Consider the following 17,176-nt stretch of genomic DNA (forward strand, 5'->3'; position numbering starts at 1 on the left):
CTGCCAAGTCTCTCTATGGACTCTTATTGTCAGAAGAATGACCCTAATGTTTATTGGTTCCCCAAATGCTTGGTCATTTTTTAAAATTCTTCCTTAGTTTGTTCAACATCCAAAAATGTATCTGATCTTCCAGGAAAATCTTCTGAAAAAAGCTGAATACAGGAGATTGAATTACACACTTACTTATTTTAAATATGTGTGTGTGACTTATTTTTTCTTCTTCTAAATTACTGGAATCCATCTCCTGTGCAAAAGGTGAAACTTGAACTGCTATTTGCAGAACAACTACAAGATTCTTCCCAAACAAAGTTTTCGATTCTTCTTTTCTAGTTGCTTTTCTTGTACTTTCTCCAAATTTCTTCTTTGCTGGCTTCTAGGCACTGCAACCAATAGCTAGTAACTGAATTGTATCCAGTTACATAAATTATACTTTTTTTTTTTTTTTTGTAGTTTTCACACTGGGAGTGCTTTAATCAACCTGTTGATCTGTGTAATACCTGGGAAATCCTGCTTCTCCATTTTCTCTCTATTTACATCACATTACACTAACGTTTTCATGTAAACTCCAATACCAGATAAAATTGAGTAAAAGTGAAACAATAATAAGTCTACCAAATGCTTCTATATTAAGAAGTCAAAAATAGCAAATTTCTTCAGCAACTCTCGAAGTCTAGTGCTGAATTTCTGGATACTGGCCAAATTTCTGATTTATGAATGGAAGAACACCCCAGCTAAATGGGCCAAGGATGGAGAATGTTCATGCCCTTGGCTTAAAGTAAGTCTTCAAGCAGCAGAGATTTTCAACTCCAACAATCCCCAATACTAAAGTAGTAAGTCCTGATATCAAGGATATAAGAAACAGACTATAACTAAAACAACACATTAAAATGTAACAGACTGATGCTAAGTCAAACTTCTCCATACCCAGAAGCCATTTAATTTTAGAGATAGTGTTATAGTGATTCTTACAAGGGGAAGGGATGGGGATGGGAAAGGAGGTTAACTTGCATACTTTATCAGGATGTGAAGGGTCACACAGTTCTTATCAGAACAGACAACAAGAAAGGGAGGACAATACAAAACCAATGGTATGAGTAGCCATTTTTAAACAAGATTTGGATTCCTGGAGTAAACAGTTTAGAAAGTCTGCCCTGATCTTGCCAGTCAAGCAACAAATAGTGTAGTTAAAGGAAAGTAGATGATGGACTACAGGAACAGTCTTGTCTCACAGAAGGTTTGTATAATGTAACTGTGTCTTTTTTAAGTGGAGAAGATGATGCATGTAAAAGGTACAACTCTTTAAAACTTGAACTATAAAATATTAACTTCAAAATGAATGTTAACTGTTTAATGTACAATCCTACTTACCAAGACCATGCCTGTGTGTGGACATAGGTGGCATGACATTCCATGTTTTAGTCTTTGGGTTGTAGCACTCTACAGTATTTAAAGTTTTCAAGCCATCTCTGCCTCCTACAACAAACAGTTTGTCATCCAATACTGCAACTCCAAACTGCAAACGCCGTCCATTCATGTTGGCAACCTGTGTCCAAGTGTTAGTACGTAGATCATACTTCTCAATGCTTGTGGCACCTTGAGAGAAAAATGGAATAAATAAGACAAGCAATCTCATATTTAAACATTACAGTCCTAGCATATTCTTACAATCAACAATTTAATGTATGCTACACTCTTCTACTAAGTGAATATGTGCTTCTAGAACTGTGGATAACCACAGAATAAAGAAGTGGTTAAGTATCAGTGTTAGAAGATCTGCAAAGTTCATTCAGCTTTCACACTGATGTCGTGATGGGAACTGTAAATAATTCCCTTTAAAATATTCAGAAATCTTTTTTTAGAAAATATTCATACTCACCTAACAACTTATGAACAAAAATCACCCTTTGTAACTTAAACAGTGACATTTCTTACATTTCTAGCACATTTCTGACATTTCTAGCACTTGTAACCTATTGCATTTCAAAACCAGCATCTCTCAACATCTTAGCTGAAGAAATCTGGACAAAACCAAAATGAACGGGGGCAAAGGCCCAGAAATAACGAGAGATTTTAATTACTGGTCTGACAGAAAGTTGTTAGAATATCAGGTTTTACATAAGCATGCATTTTTTTGAAGGATAATAAGTCGGAAATGCAAATGCGCGTCATTATGTAGTGATGTCAATCCTTAAATGTTTCCCAGAAAATCAAACATTTTTTGAGGAACCGACCAAAAATCATAGGAAAAAATCTGGAACTTGTGTGAAAAGTTGGAGAGTTGAGAAGTAAACATAGGTTCATAGGTAAGTACTAGGCCAACTGCTTTTGCGGGCCATTTTAAGTCTAGCCAATTTTCTGTGTTGAGAATCAAGCCCTGTGAGGTAAACACATTATCCATTAAGCCAAAACCCAACATGTCAAAATTATGTTACTCCTGATGGGAATCAAACCCATAATCCCTGGTTTAGGAGGCCAATACCTTATCTATTAGGCCACTGGGGCCTGACCATATCCTTATCCGCTAACACATGCAGCATTGCTGGTAGTTCTGTGATCAGTTTCCATGTATAAAACATGAAACAGAATTTTAAAAAATCCATATTTTGCCCTATTAAGGTGCACACATCTGAATTTGTTTTTGCTGACCTCATTTTCATGATAACAAGTATAACTGTTATCCAGAGCTTATTTAAACAATGTTATCTTAGTTTGTGATTTATTGTGGAGTTGACTGGTAAGAGAAGTTTTATATGACTTTATAGTTTATTTTAACACTATTTTCACTGTTTTAGGAAGGAAGGGATAACTTGTAGACAAGAAGATGTACTTTGATTTATATTTTGTTGACTTGCCTTTAATTTTCATTGCTGGTTGTTAGAAAGGGATAGATTTTAGACACGCAAGCTCTAGGCAACCCAAGGGGCCTAGTCAGCTATAAAGTCACACAGTCTGCAGAGGGGAGTATCTAAAGCTAATCTAAACAATCCTATCTTGGTTTGTGAGATCACATAGGTACAGTGGTAGCATTGTTGCCTCACAGCAAGAGGTTCTCCCGTTCAATTCTCGGCTGGAGCGCCTTCTGTGTAGAGTCTGCATGTCCTCCCCGCGGCGGTCGAGTGGTGTTCGAAAGGCATGCGTAGAATGGGCGTGCCTTCGTTGAAGGTTGGGCATTGAGCTGGCACCTTGGCACCCGTAAAAAAATCTACTGTCAATCATTAGCCGACTGGAGTTCCGCTGTGGCGACCCCTAACCGGGAAAAGCCGAAAGAAGAAGAACTGTAAAAAAAAAAAAAAAAAAAAAAAAAAAAAGTGTGACTGTGAGTGATAGCGCGATGTAAAGGAAAGGAATTACAGCTTTTGTCTGATTTTCAAAACCTGAATGGTCAGAACAACAACTTTATTGTGCTTACTTTATTTAGTATTTAGTCGTATATTGCTTGTGTGATTTTTCTCACAGAAGTTGATTTAAGTTCTCTCTGAGTTCTGTGGTTACTGATTTTGATTATTATTTTCTTTTATAATTTTTTTCCTACTGAAGCTGAATATGCATTCCTTAAATGAGTATGCCATTAATGATTTGCTAAAGCACAAATATCTTGTATGGTGTAATAAATGCTATGCATATTTGAAGGTAACACCTGATAACACTGGTGATCTGTGTTCCTTATGTCAATAACTGGATGATTTGCTTACCTTTATTAGAAGTAAATCTAGACTTACTGATGATGACTGCACTTGGCAAATGGCATGGCTTGGGGAACTGGAATTATAGATAAACTCACTAAACTAGGTATAAATCCGTATGTCACAAGATGGGTTGCCAATTGGCCTACTGAAAGAGCCCACACTGTGAAAGTAGCAGACTCCAAATCTGACTTCAGACCATCATTTAGATTTTGCTGATCCCTGGGCTTTGTCTTGGTTCCTGTGTTTCTCCATTTTCCTTGTTTGGTCAGGGGGAAGTTTCTTTACTCACCAGTGAGAGTGGGGAGTACTGAGCTGCCTGTTTGTCCTTAGAGGAGTGGTTTAAGGCAGTAACTTGTAGTCTATTGGCCATTTTGGGTCATTTCCTGTCTTTTCCAGCCCCCTGCTATAAAGCGCGTTTTGGCGGGCTTTTCCAGCTATTGAGAACTCAGCACAGCTCCTCGTGGTGGCCAGCAGTGTTCCTCTAGCAGCAGAGACCAGAAAAGACTACCTTTCCAGATTTTAAGTATTTTCTTGGCTTTTTCGACTTTTTGTGCCTTTCGACTACTGTTTCTGCTTGTTTTATCAAAGTTTGCACTGATTTTACTGTGTTTATAAGCTAAAACTGTTTACTGCACTTGCTAGTTTAAGTTTTGCCTAAAAGTTAAACTACAGGCTAATACACTGAAGTGTACTAGCTTTTGATAGCATTTAGTCGAAAATCATAGCATTTATTGTGTTTTCTGCTTTTCTGTAAAAAAACTTGAAAAAACAAAGAAAATATCCTTGTTTTCCATACTTTCCTAACTAATGTTCCAGAGACCAGATTTTGCTGATCCCTGGGCTTTGTCTTGGTTCCTGTGTTTCTCCATTTTCCTTGTTTGGTCAGGGGGAAGTTTCTTTACTCACCAGTGAGAGTGGGGAGTACTGAGCTGCCTGTTTGTCCTTAGAGGAGTGGTTTAAGGCAGTAACTTGTAGTCTATTGGCCATTTTGGGTCATTTCCTGTCTTTTCCAGCCCCCTGCTATAAAGCGCGTTTTAGCGCGGAGTTGCCACTGTTGCACACTAGGGCAGCACCGGTTAAGCAGGTTTAAACTATTCGGGCTACCTAAAGTCCACTCTTCAAATTTTCCCTTAAAACTACCTTCCTCGAACTATACTACTGATCTAATCAGCGTATCCTATAACTAAAAAGATCATCTCTACTTGACTCCAAGTAGACTATTCTCTATCTGTTAAACCTAGCACTTGCTCCTACAGTACTTATTACCTTGATACGGCACTAAGTTTTTTTGTCTAGTCCTTCTAGCATGTCGAGGGATCAGTTGCTAGTGTCCTCTCCTGCTCAGCTGGTGAACCTGGGAATATTGAGGCAATGTTACAATTGCCTCATGTACACAGACAACCCTCTCCTCCTCCCACAAAACACAAATACATGCGAGAGATGCAACTATACGGCCAAACTGGAGGCTGAGCTCTCTCAACATAGGACTGGCAAGACCAGTCAGGAGGAAAAGGTTACCACACACACTATAGACCCAGTCTCACATAGTACCATCACAACCTCAAATCATACACATAAACACACAAAGACATACTCGGAGGCTCTGATCAAAATCTACCAAAACAGCAGAGGCCACCAAAGCAGACACCCAAACAACCACCACCTCAGAACACAACACCTGCAACACATAGACCTCACAGTCAGAGTGTCAAACAGTCACAGCCCTTAAGGCCAAACACAATGCCAGACACACTAGTCATTGGTGACTCCATAGTCAGACACACTGGCGTCCCGCTCACCAGACTGAGTAAGGAGAAGGTCACAGTAAGCTGCCTGTCGGGCGCTAGAATCCGCCAAATAACGCAAGCACTCAGGTCTCTCAACAGCAGGTACAAATACGACTCAGTCATTGTCCACGCTGGTGTAAACGACCTGAGGCGTACCTCCTTGGACTACATGAAAAGAGACATTGAGGAGCTCTCTGATTATGTAGCCCAGGCAGGTATGACCCTGACCTTGAGCAGTATCCTACCTTCACCAAGAATGATGCCACAATACAGAGATAAGATGATCAGCTTTAACAATTGGCTTAAACTCTGGTGTCATTCAAAGGGGATCCAATGTCTGTCTGCCTGGGATGACATGCTGGACAAGCCACGCTGCTCAAGGGCGGCTTGCACCCGTCACCCTGGGATTCGGATATTGGCAAAGGCTCTTGCCACCCCCATAGTGCCTTTTTAGGCAAGGCTCAAATTCTAAACCTACCACCCTAGAACACAAAAAGGAAAAACTAAGGGTAATGCTGCTCAATGCCAGAAGTCTAAATCTCAAAATGCACGACTCGAGGCCCTTCTCAGTATGGAGAACATCGATGTCTGTGCTGTGACAGAAACCTGGTTCAAGGCTCCTGAGAGCACCCCAGCACTATCAGGTTTTACCTCATATCATGCGTTCCGGCCCCAAAATCCGGACAATACCAAGAAAGGAGGGGGTATCCATATTCATCAAGGACACCCACACCTCAAGACTGGTGGCAACGCACGATGCATCGGAGACCATCCAGGTGCAATTAACCATAGGCAAGACTGCTCTGCAAATTGTAGCATGTTACAGGCCACCCTCACAAACTCAGGAACCTCACATGGCCTTCCTGAAAACACTAGAGGGGATAAATGTATCACCAAACACCATCATACTAGGTGACTTCAATTACCCTAATATAGACTGGGAACACTACTCAAGCCCAAACACCCTAGCCCAAAAGTTCCTGGAATTCATAAACTCAAATGCCATGGAACAACTAGTCACCATCCCCACAAGAGGAGAAAACATACTTGGTCTCATCATCACGAACATGGGAGCACAATGTTCAAAGTATATCCCTCACTGGTGAGATCAGATCACAAACTAATCTCGCTGGAGGTCCTCATCCCACCCCCACCTGAAATAAAAAAGACCACAGTAAAGAACTTCTCGAAAGCCGACTTCACACTTCTAAAGACTAGTGTGGTCTTCTTTAAGGCCCCCGAGCCGGCGGAAAACAGTACTCAAGCCGCTGAATCACTTACAAATGCCTTCTACCAGCACCTGCAGGACTGCATGGATAAGGCAATCCCAAGCAAAACAAAGACTCTTTGTACCAAAGGCAAGCGTCCAGTCTGGTGGACCCCAGCCATAAACAAACTCTACAACAAAAGGAGGAAAGCTACTACAAGATAGAGCAAAATCCTTAAAAGGTAAGACACCCTTGATCACTATAAGTAAAAAACTAAGAGCTCTCATAAAATCATCTAAAGCAAATTTTGAGAGAAAAATAGCTAAAGACTCAAAAGACAGTCATAAGGCCTTCTTTAGCTATGTTAGAAACCTGGGAGGAAACTCCCAGATATGCTCAGAACTAGTTCAAAATGATGTGAAGATTACTGATCCTACAGACATTGCCAACATACTGGCTGACAGGTTCAGTGCAAACTTCTCCCCTCCCAAAAGGAGAGATATCTATACCAAGCGATTGCAGCCCCCAAACATCTCCAACACCCAAGTGAGAACTGCTCTCTCCAAAGCAAAAACACAGCATCCATGGGACCTGATGGTGTCCCCGGCTGTGTGCTCCACAAACTCAACGAGGAATTAAACCCACAGCTAGGACAGCTGTTTAATCATAGTCTTACCTCTGGATACGTACCCAGGGAGTGGCGCACTGCAACTGTGGTCCCACTTCACAAAGGCGGTGCCTCCACCGACCCTGGAAATTACCGGCCCATTAGCTTGACAAGCCTCATCTGCAAAGCCATGGAGAGGATCATAATGGACCTCATAAATAAAGACATAGGGAATTTGCAGACTTTGGATTCATCCCAGTTTGGCTTTGTCAAAGGCAGATCATGCCTTCTAAACTTGGTTGACTTTTTCGAAACAGTCACCAAAGCCATTGATGAGGGAAAGGCAGTCCATACAGCCTACCTCGATCTGGCGAAGGCCTTCGATACAATACCCACTCGGGTATCATTGAAAAACTCATCAGCTTAAATGTTAACCCATACGTCACAAGATGGGTTGCAAACTGGCTGAGTGACAGAACCCACAGGGTCAGAGTTGCTGGCGCCATGTCAGACTCAAAGCCTGTCACAAGTGGTGTACCACAGGGCTCAGTCCTGGGCCCACTCTTGTTTGGCATCTACTTTTCCAGTACAAGCAAACACAGGAGGGTTATGGCTGACAAAGTTTGCAGATGACTGCAAACTGGGCCATAGTAGAAAACACATCTGACACAGATATCCTTCAGAAGGGTCTCACAGAAAGCGGATAACTGGTGCCAGAGTCATGGCCTAAAGTTAAATGCCAAAAATGCATAGTCATACCCTTCGGGAAAAACAAGGTTACCCCTAGCTACCAAATAGGTAGCAATCCACTGAGCACAGAAGAAGTTATCAGGGACCTGGGGACCCAGGTTGATAGTAGTCTGTCATTCGACACCCATGTAGCTAAAGTAGTTAGGAAGACCTTCTACATTGCCCACCTTATCATGAAGGGATTCTCATCTAGATCAAGGGAGGTCATAGTCTCCCTATACTCATCACTCATCAGACCAATGATTGAGTACAATGCCCCATTCGAATGTATCTGACCTGACACTTGCAGCAGCTGGAGAGGCCACAAAAGTTCCTCACCAAAAGGATAAAGGGTCTCAAACATCTGTCCTATGCTGCCCGACTGAAAGAACTCCAGCTCTATTCAGTCGCTTACCGCTTGCTCAGAGGTGACCTTTGCCTAACATACAAGGCCATGTCAAACCCAGATTTGATGAATATGCTTCACCTCAAAAATCTAGATCCGTCAGAGCCACAAGGCGGAGACTTAAACCTCGACACGGCTATTAATAGGACGTGCTGGAGGGATAGATTCATCACCCAAAGACTCCCTATGCTGTGGAACAAAATCCCAGTATATGTGAGGCAGAGCACCTCGCTGGCCTTGTTCAAGAGAAATCTTGACCAATGGATGGGAGATCGCAGATATACCCCAGGGATTACCTCAGTGTCACTGCTCTACAGAGGCACAGCAAAATAATGGGTATAGTTCCCCATACTAAAGGGGTGGCGTAAGCCACAAAACTATGGGCTAGGCTTGTAAATTCCCTCGGGCAGATAGCCTAGTATGCACCTATGAACATATATTAATTAATGACTGGACTGGCAAGATAAATAATGTTAGGTAAACAGCAAGTAGAACACATTCAGAAAATTGTGTCTATTCATAGCATCTTAGGAGGTTACTAGATTAATGGCCCTGGGGCCCTTACAAACCTAGCCAAGAGCTTATCCCAAAAAAAAGAAACCTCAGTCAGCTCCTGTCACCACTGACAGGTGTTGGAGGCCATGTATTCTCTTTGTGAGTTATTTATGTGGCCTTCCCAGTCGGTGCAGGTGTTTGGAGAGGTACATATCAAATGGGGTGTTATACTCAATTATAGGTCTACTAGGGGAGGAGTACAGAGAGGTAATAACCTCCTTTTTTCTGGATGAAATCCATTTACTTATGAGATGAACCAAGTAAAAGGTTTTTCTGACCACCGCCGGCACATGAATGCGAGATTGTTGTCAATGTGAGTACCCAGGTGTCTCACCATAGGTTGTGTGCTTAGGGGGTTGCCGTTGATGTGGTAATCAGCAGTGGATGTGTTTTTGCCAAATGGTATGATAGGTTCATAGGTAGGTACTAGGCTATTGGCCCTAGAGCCTATATAAGCCTAGCCAAAAGGTACCCCGACTTTCGCCACCCAAGAAAATTATTTTCCTGTGCCCCTGTCAAGCAGAGCCACAGAAGTGATCCCTGGGGTGAATTTCCTATCTCCCATCCAGTCATCAAGATTTTTCTTGAAGAGTGCTAATGAGGAGCTCTGTTTGACATAGATAGGTAGTCTGTTCCAGAGTATGGGAAGTCTCTGGGACAGGAATCTATCCCTCCAGCATGTTCTGTTTATTGGGGTGACTGGGTTTAGGCCCCTACAGTGTGTAGCTCAGAGGGATTGGGATTTCTTTAAGTGGGGCATGTCCAACAGCTCTGGGTTTGAATAGCTTTGTATGTTAGGCAGAGATCGTTTTGAGATGGTCTGCATAGGGAATCTGTTTGAGGCTCTTTGTGAGGTATTTCTGCAGCCTTTCCAGTTGTTGTAGATGTCTTGCGAGGTACATACCAAAAGGGGTGTTGTACTTCTATAATGGGTCTAATGAGTGATGAGTAGAGGGGAACAATTACCTCTTTTTTTCTGGATGAGAAACCTTTTGTGATGAGATGTGCCACTTAGACGGATTTCCTGACCACTGTGGGAATGTGATTATTAAAGAAGAGACTACTGTCCACCTGTGTCCCAAGGTGTCTTATCACACTTTCAGTGTTAAGTAGACTACCGCCTATGTGGTAGTTCATGGGTACAGAGTTTTTACCAAAGGGGATGACAATGCACTTTTTGGCATTGAGCTTCAGGCCATGGCTTTGACACCAGGCATCTGTCTCAGTGAGGCCCTTTTGTAGGATGTCCACATCGTTAGAAGTTTTGATTATGGCTCCTAGTTTGCAGTCATCTCCGAACTTAGTTAGCCAAAGACCTTCTGTGTTAGCCTGTACTTCAGAGAAGTAGATACCAAACAGAAGAGGACCCAGGACTGAACCCTGCGGTACTCCACTTGTCACTGGTCTGAAGTCAGATTTGGAGTCTGCTACTTTCACAGTGTGGGCTCTTTCAGTAGGCCAATTGGCAACCCATCTTGTGACATACGGATTTATACCTAGTTTAGTGAGTTTATCTATAATTCCAGAGTGGGGGATGGTATCGAAAGCCTTGGCAACATCTAGATAGGCTGTGTGAACAACCTTACCCTCATCTATGGCTTTGGTGACTGCTTCAAAGAAGTATATCAGGTTTAGGAGACATGATCTGCCTTTTACAAACCCAAACTGTGTGGGGTACAGAGTTTGGAGAGTATCAATGTCTTTGTTTATGAGTTCCATGTGCAGACCAGGCTCGTCAGGCTAATGGGGCGGTAGTTCCCGGGGTCGGTCGTGGCTCCCCCTTTGTGGAGTGGGATAACTGTCGCAGTGCACCATTCAATGGGCACAAAGCCTGAGGTGAGGCTGTGATTGAACATGGTACTTAGGTGGGGTGCCAGTTCATTTTGTGGTTTGTGTAGAATGCAGCCTGGGATGTTGTCAGTTCCCATGGATGCTGTGTTCTTGGCTTTGGAGAGTGAGGTTTTTACCTGAGCAGCTGTGATTACAGGAACTTTGCATTCTTCCAGTATAGAGATGGGCCCTTTATGGGGGGAGAGGGGGTAAAGTTAGCACTGAAACTATCTATCAGGATGTTGGCAACAGTTGGGTTCTGTATATTTAGTGCCATTGTGCTGTAACTCAGAGCAGATCTGAGTGTTGCCACTGAGATTCTTGACATAGCTATAGAATGCATTGCGGTTGTCTTTAGAATCAATGGCAATTTTGTTTTCATAACTAGCTTTGGAGGATTTTATGAGGGATCGCAGCTTCTTACTGAGGCTGACCAGGGACTTCCTCCAATCATGGGATTTTACTCTTTTTTTTGCAACAGTTTCTTTCTTCTGTTGTAGAGTTTGTTTATGGCAGAAGACCACCAGATTGGCTTCCTTTTTTGGAGGACAGCGTCTTGGTTCTGTTAGGGATAGTATGATCCATGCACTCGTGTAAGTTCTTATAAAGTTTATTTGTGTAGGAATCAGCAGTCATACCTCTATTGTCCATCTGCATGTGTAGCGTGAAGTTGGCTTTGGAGACATTTTTTACAGTTGTTTCCCTAATAGGGGTGGGGGTGGGATGTGGATGTCTAGGTTGATTAGCTTGTGGTTGGATCTGACCAACAAGGAACTGACCTCTGGTGTGGAACTGTGGTCATTCATGTTGATAATACATTTATTTGTGTTTAGGTTAAGGCCATGAATTTGGCACCAGTTATTTGTAGCTGTGAGACCCTCTTGCAGTATGTTAAAATCATTTTGGGAGTCAATGACAGCACCCAACTTACAGTCATCCACAAACCTGGTCAGCCACAAGCCCTTTGTCTTTGTCTGGACCTCTGAGAAGTAGATGCCAAACAGTAGGGGTCCCAGGACAGATCCCTAGGGGACACCACTAGTGACAGGTCTACTGTCGGAAATGGTGGCACCTATTTTGACCTTGTGGCTCCTGTGAGCCAGCTTCCAGTCCATCTAACTAGGCAGGGATTAATGCCAAGTTGTGTTAGCTTTTTGATGATGCCCGAGTGGGGGATTGTGTCAAAGGCCTTGGCCAGGTCAAGGTAAGCTGTATGTACTGACCTTCCCTCATTCGGCACCTTGGTGACAGTCTCAAAGAAGTCCACTAGGTACAGCAAGCAAGATCTGTCCCTGAAGAATCCGTATTGGGTGGGGTCGAGTGCTTGGGGATTGCCTATGTCCTTGTTTATGAGATGCATAATAATGCACTCCATGGCTTTACAGATCAGACTTGTCAAGCTAATGGGGCGATAGTTTCTTGGGTCAGTAGTGGTACCACCTTTGTGCAAGGGGATGACAGTGGTGGTTCTCCAATCTGCTGGAATGAAGGCTGTAATTAGGCTGTGGTTGAATAGAGTGCTCAATGGTGAAGCTAGTTCTTGCTGGAGATGGTGCAGAATACAGCCTGGGATACTATCAGGTCCCATGGAGGCTGTGTTCTTTGCTTTGGATAGGGCCTTTAACACTTGATCTATGCAGATGTGAGGTGTGGGACAAGTATCGGGGATGTCGACTGTGCCTTTGGGGGCTATAAGGGGGTGAAGTCTGCGCTGAACCTATCAGCTAGCAGGTTGGCTAAGTCAGCAGGATCAGTGTAAGTGATACCATTAAGTACTAGTTCGGAACAAATTTGGGCTATACCATGGAGGTTCCTAACATAACTGAAGAAGGACTTATGGTTTCCCTTTGTTTTGGCAGATAGTTTCAACTCATAATTGGCTTTAGAGGTTTTTACTAGTGATCTAATTTGCTTGTTGAGGGAGAGAAGGGAGTTCTTCCAATTTGGAATTTGTTCCTTTTTATCCTTGGACAACAGTTTCTTCCTTTTGTTGTAAAGTCTGTTAATAGAGGATGTCCACCAGACAGGTTTGTGTTTCCTTGAGAAGCAGGTTTTAGTTCTATTGGGTATGGCTGAGTTCATGCAGTTGTACAAGTGCTTGTACAATGCGCTGGCATACTATTCAGCATAGTTATCTGCATCATCTGAGGGAGGGGGTGGTGTGAAGCTGCTGATACCATCCCTTTGGAGGTTGTAGTCAGCTTTTGAGAAGTTTTTTAGCTTAGTTATGGCTGGAGAGGGGCTGAGTGGGATAGAAACTTTGAATGAGACAAACTGATGATCTCATCTCACCAGGGAAGGACATACTATGGGAGTGGTGCAGCAGTCACTCATGTTGGTGAGAACCAAGTCCAGTATGTTATCTCCCCCTTCTGGGGGATAAGACCAGCTGATCTAGTGCATTAGAACAGATGAAGTAAAGGAATCATTGGGTGAGTGCATTAGTGCAGGAAAAGTTCACCCAGTCTATGGTGGGGTAGTTGAAGTCACCAAGGAGCAGGGTGTTAGGGGATACCCTTGATGTGTCAAGTAGGTCCAGCTAGGAGCAGTGGGTGTCCTGAGACATGGAGGGGTGTCTATAGCTGGCTATAACTTGGATGGGTGCCTTGTCAACTGTCAGTTGCACCTGGAGTAATTCCATTGCATCATGCTTGTAAACCAGTCTGGAGGTGTATCTGTCCTTAATGAAGATAGAGACTCCACCACCCTTAGTCTTTTCAATCTCATTTTGGGGTTGGAAAGTGTGGACTGAAGTACAGCCTGGTAAGCCAGGGTTGCTCTCTGCAGCCCTGAACCAAGTTTCCGTGACTGCACAGATATCGGTGTCTTCCAGTGTGGGGAGAGCCTCCAGTGAGCGCATTTTCGGATTAAGGCACCTAGCATTAAGCAGCATGACCTTCATTTTGCTTTTTGATAGAGCTTTTATATTGGAAGATTTGACTTTGGGAAATAGGGGAGGCAAGCCCCCTTGGCCAAGATCTGGAACCCCAAGGGGTGACAGGTGGCAAAGCATTGAGGCCTGTCAACCATATCATCCTAGGTAGACAGATACTGGATCCCCTTAGAAAGACACCAGAAACTAAGCCAATTGTTGAAGTCAAACATTTTTTGTTGGTATTATGGTATCATTCTTGGTGGAGGAGGATGCTGCTTAGGGCGAGGGTCATACCTGCCTGGAGCACATACTCTGAGAGCTCAATCATTTCGCTCTTCATACAGTCCACGGAGGTACATCTCAAGTCATTCACGCCAACATGGACAATGACAGAGTCATACTTGTACTTGTTGTGGACATACTTAAGTGCTTGCATGATGTGGCGGACTCTAGCGCCTGACAGACGGCTGACTGTGACCTTCTTGTTATTGAGCCTGGTGAGGGGGACATCACTATTGAGTCACCAATGACTAGTATGGCTGGTTTATTGTTATGCCTTTTGAGTTGCGTTGGTTTATTGTTATGGCTTATGGGCTGTGTTTGTGAGACTACTGTGTGTGATGTGACTGTTGTTGTGTGTGGAATGTTTGTGAGTGTGTTTTGGGGGTCTCTATTTTTTAGGTAGGTTTTTGTTGAGGTGGCTGCATAGGTGGGTGTGTGGCTCTGTGATGTGGGTGGTGTCAGGAGTGGCCTTAGGTCAACTGGTGTGCTAGGCAAAAGGGCTCCATGGAGCCCCCCCCACCACACCAGCCAGTACCCCCATCCTAACTTACACCAAATAAATACTGGAAAAGCACCCCTGCTATTGCAAAGCCCTAGGCAGCCACCTAGTTGGCCTGTGCCTAAGGCCAGCTATGAATGGTGTGGTGCTTGTACTGGCAATCTCCTCTTTGTCAGGATTACTGACTGTGGTGTGAGAGAGCATGGATTCCAACGTACTGAGATGCATCTCTCGCAAATAGAAGAATTATGTGCCAGGAGAAGGGAAATGTCCGTGAACATGAGGCAGTTGCTACACTGTCTCAGTATGCCCATGTTGACCAGGCTGGCAGGGGAAACTGATGGGAATTGTCCAGACATAGTGCTCTGAATACTTGGTGGACTTAATGAAGAACAGGTTTTGATAAAGGTTTGTCCGCAAAACTCTAAATGTAAAATAAATGGCCTGAAGCACAAGTGCTACAACCAAAACTAAGATGCTTAGAATAGCAGTCAAATTTAATCAGGGTACTAACAAGCAGTAGTAAGTGCAGAATAAGAGCACTTGAACACTTAAGAGCACACAGAACAGCAAACTAAGGTAATAAGGTAGAAAACAGTTAAGTAAGAACAGGTGAATAGAGTATAAATATATATATATATATATATATTATTTTTAGTGGAGAGGGAGGGAACAGAGCAGATTAATAGACTATAGGGGTTGTCCTTCCCAAGTGCTCTCTCTACACAGTAGAAGAGATGGGATTGGTAGAAGTGTCTTAATCAAAATATGATCTCACTATACTCAGTTGAGTGAGCAAATGAGATGGGCCAAGGGGGAGTGTCCAAACACAGATTTACAGCAGGGGTGGGCAATTCCAAAGCCACCAAGATTAACATCACAACAAGAATGGGGGGGTGACTACAAAGAGACAGAGACCACAATATTCAATTAATATTCAATTAAACAAATAAATAAAATGCAGTACTATATGAAAGAATGCAAGTGCAGAGAAAAGTGTACTTAAATCAGCTTGTATATCCAGTTGATTGCAGGTAGATCACAGCCAGCCAACAGCTCAGATGCTGAGCAGAACTAAATACACAGAGATTTGTCTGCAAAGCTCATTTAATCCCTATGAAACAAGACGATGCCCCTGACAACTTTGGAATTCTGGATGCACGTTTTCAGTATTCTGAGGATTTACTGTGTTTAGAAGGAAATAAAAAAAAGAAAGAAAGGAAAAAGTTGACAAGTAACAAGGAAGAAAAAGAAACTGATAGATGTCTGTAAAGTAAAGCGAATACATATTAAAAAGGACACTGCCTTGTTTTATAACTCACAGACTACAGGAAATAACATTTTTTTCTATTGGAAAGCCTTCAGTCTACAGAAAAAGGCATTTTCCCCAAAAGTGAAGGCAGAAAAAAAAGAGGCAAGGGGCAGGGGAAAAGGAAGAAATCAAAATTGAATGTGGAAGGAATGACGGACATTCTTGCAAGAAAAAAGAGAAAGACGGGTGTTGACTACATGGCTCAACCTGTGGATGTAATAAAACAGCTGGATTAGAACTGTATGCTTGCAAATTTAATATGCAATGAAAACAGTGAGATTAATAAGACTAATGGCGAAGAACATCATTCCTTTATAACAACAGATGCACAGTTATTACTGTATTAGAAGTTGAAGATTCTTCAGAACTGGTCAGAAAAGATACTCTTGTAATTGAAGATTCAATTGTTAGAGCAACTGATACTTACATTTGTAGAGAAGATAACGAACATAGTGTTATGCTTGCCAGGAGCAAAAACAGAAAATGAGAGGCAAGCCTTGGAATGCCTTAGTGTAAGGAAGTACGGATCTGTTTTTATTCATGTTGGTACAAATGATCTCATCCATAAGGACTCTGACTGTTAGTTGGGAACTTACAACCCTCTTGGACCGTATAGCTTGAACTGGTGTTAGGAAGTGTTTTTCAAAAATCACATATAAAAGGGAAAGTCAGGTCACCGTGAATGAAAAATTTTTTGGATTTAATACCTACATGAAAAAGTCCCATTTTAAAAATGGAAATGTATAGGGCATCCAAGCCTAGTTTTGGGCACATGTGTTCAGACAGGATGACGTGGATTTGTCAAGATCAGGGAAGAGAAGTTTTGCAGCAGATATTTTGCAATACTTGACAAACACTAAGCAAGTTTTTTGTCACGTCAAAAATTTAACAGTTCATAGATAGCAACATTTGATGCGTCTCTGATGGTTGTTAATGCTAGCGGTATTATTTATTTTTTTTACTGGAAAATTTGCTACATTTCCACAGAATTGATGTTGTTATTTATTTTTTTATTGCCGTTGGTTTACCAGGATAGTCCATTGGGCCATAAAGAACCCGTTTTCAATGGAGTCCTGGGGAGAAAAGCTCCATAACAAAAGGTATATTCAACATTTAACAGTAACAATAACAATCTTGGTACAGAGAGTTATTAATATTATGTAAACAAAATAAAAGTAGAACTAATCAAAATTAGAATAGCAGTCATAACAGTTAATACATTAAGAAGAAACCTACTAGTAATAGAATAAATGCAAACATTAATACTGATTAGAGAACAAATATCATAGCTACGAAAGTAGGATATGGTATTGAAGGAGAATTAAGTAGAGTTAGTTATGTGGGGTGGGAGCAAGAGCATTCCGACTGTGATGCTAGATGTAGGTGAAGAGACTTTTTGA

The 17,176-nt window shown here is 42.4% G+C and overlaps 1 protein-coding gene across 2 annotated transcripts in view; it reads right to left on the reverse strand.

Annotated features, from left to right (window-relative positions):
• The window catches only part of KLHL5 (kelch like family member 5), a 1,925,884-nt gene that overhangs the window by 220,404 nt on the left and 1,688,304 nt on the right, over positions 1 to 17,176 (reverse strand). For both annotated transcript variants that reach the window (XM_044062938.1, XM_044062939.1), the window contains exon 7: positions 1,369 to 1,593. In XM_044062938.1, coding sequence (XP_043918873.1) covers positions 1,369 to 1,593 — 225 coding nt within the window. The remainder of the gene's footprint in view (positions 1 to 1,368; positions 1,594 to 17,176) is intronic.

Source organism: Protopterus annectens, chromosome 2.part1 (assembly GCF_019279795.1).
Source record: "Protopterus annectens isolate FY-2018-M chromosome 2.part1, PAN1.0, whole genome shotgun sequence".
Classification (NCBI taxonomy): domain Eukaryota; kingdom Metazoa; phylum Chordata; order Ceratodontiformes; family Protopteridae; genus Protopterus; species Protopterus annectens.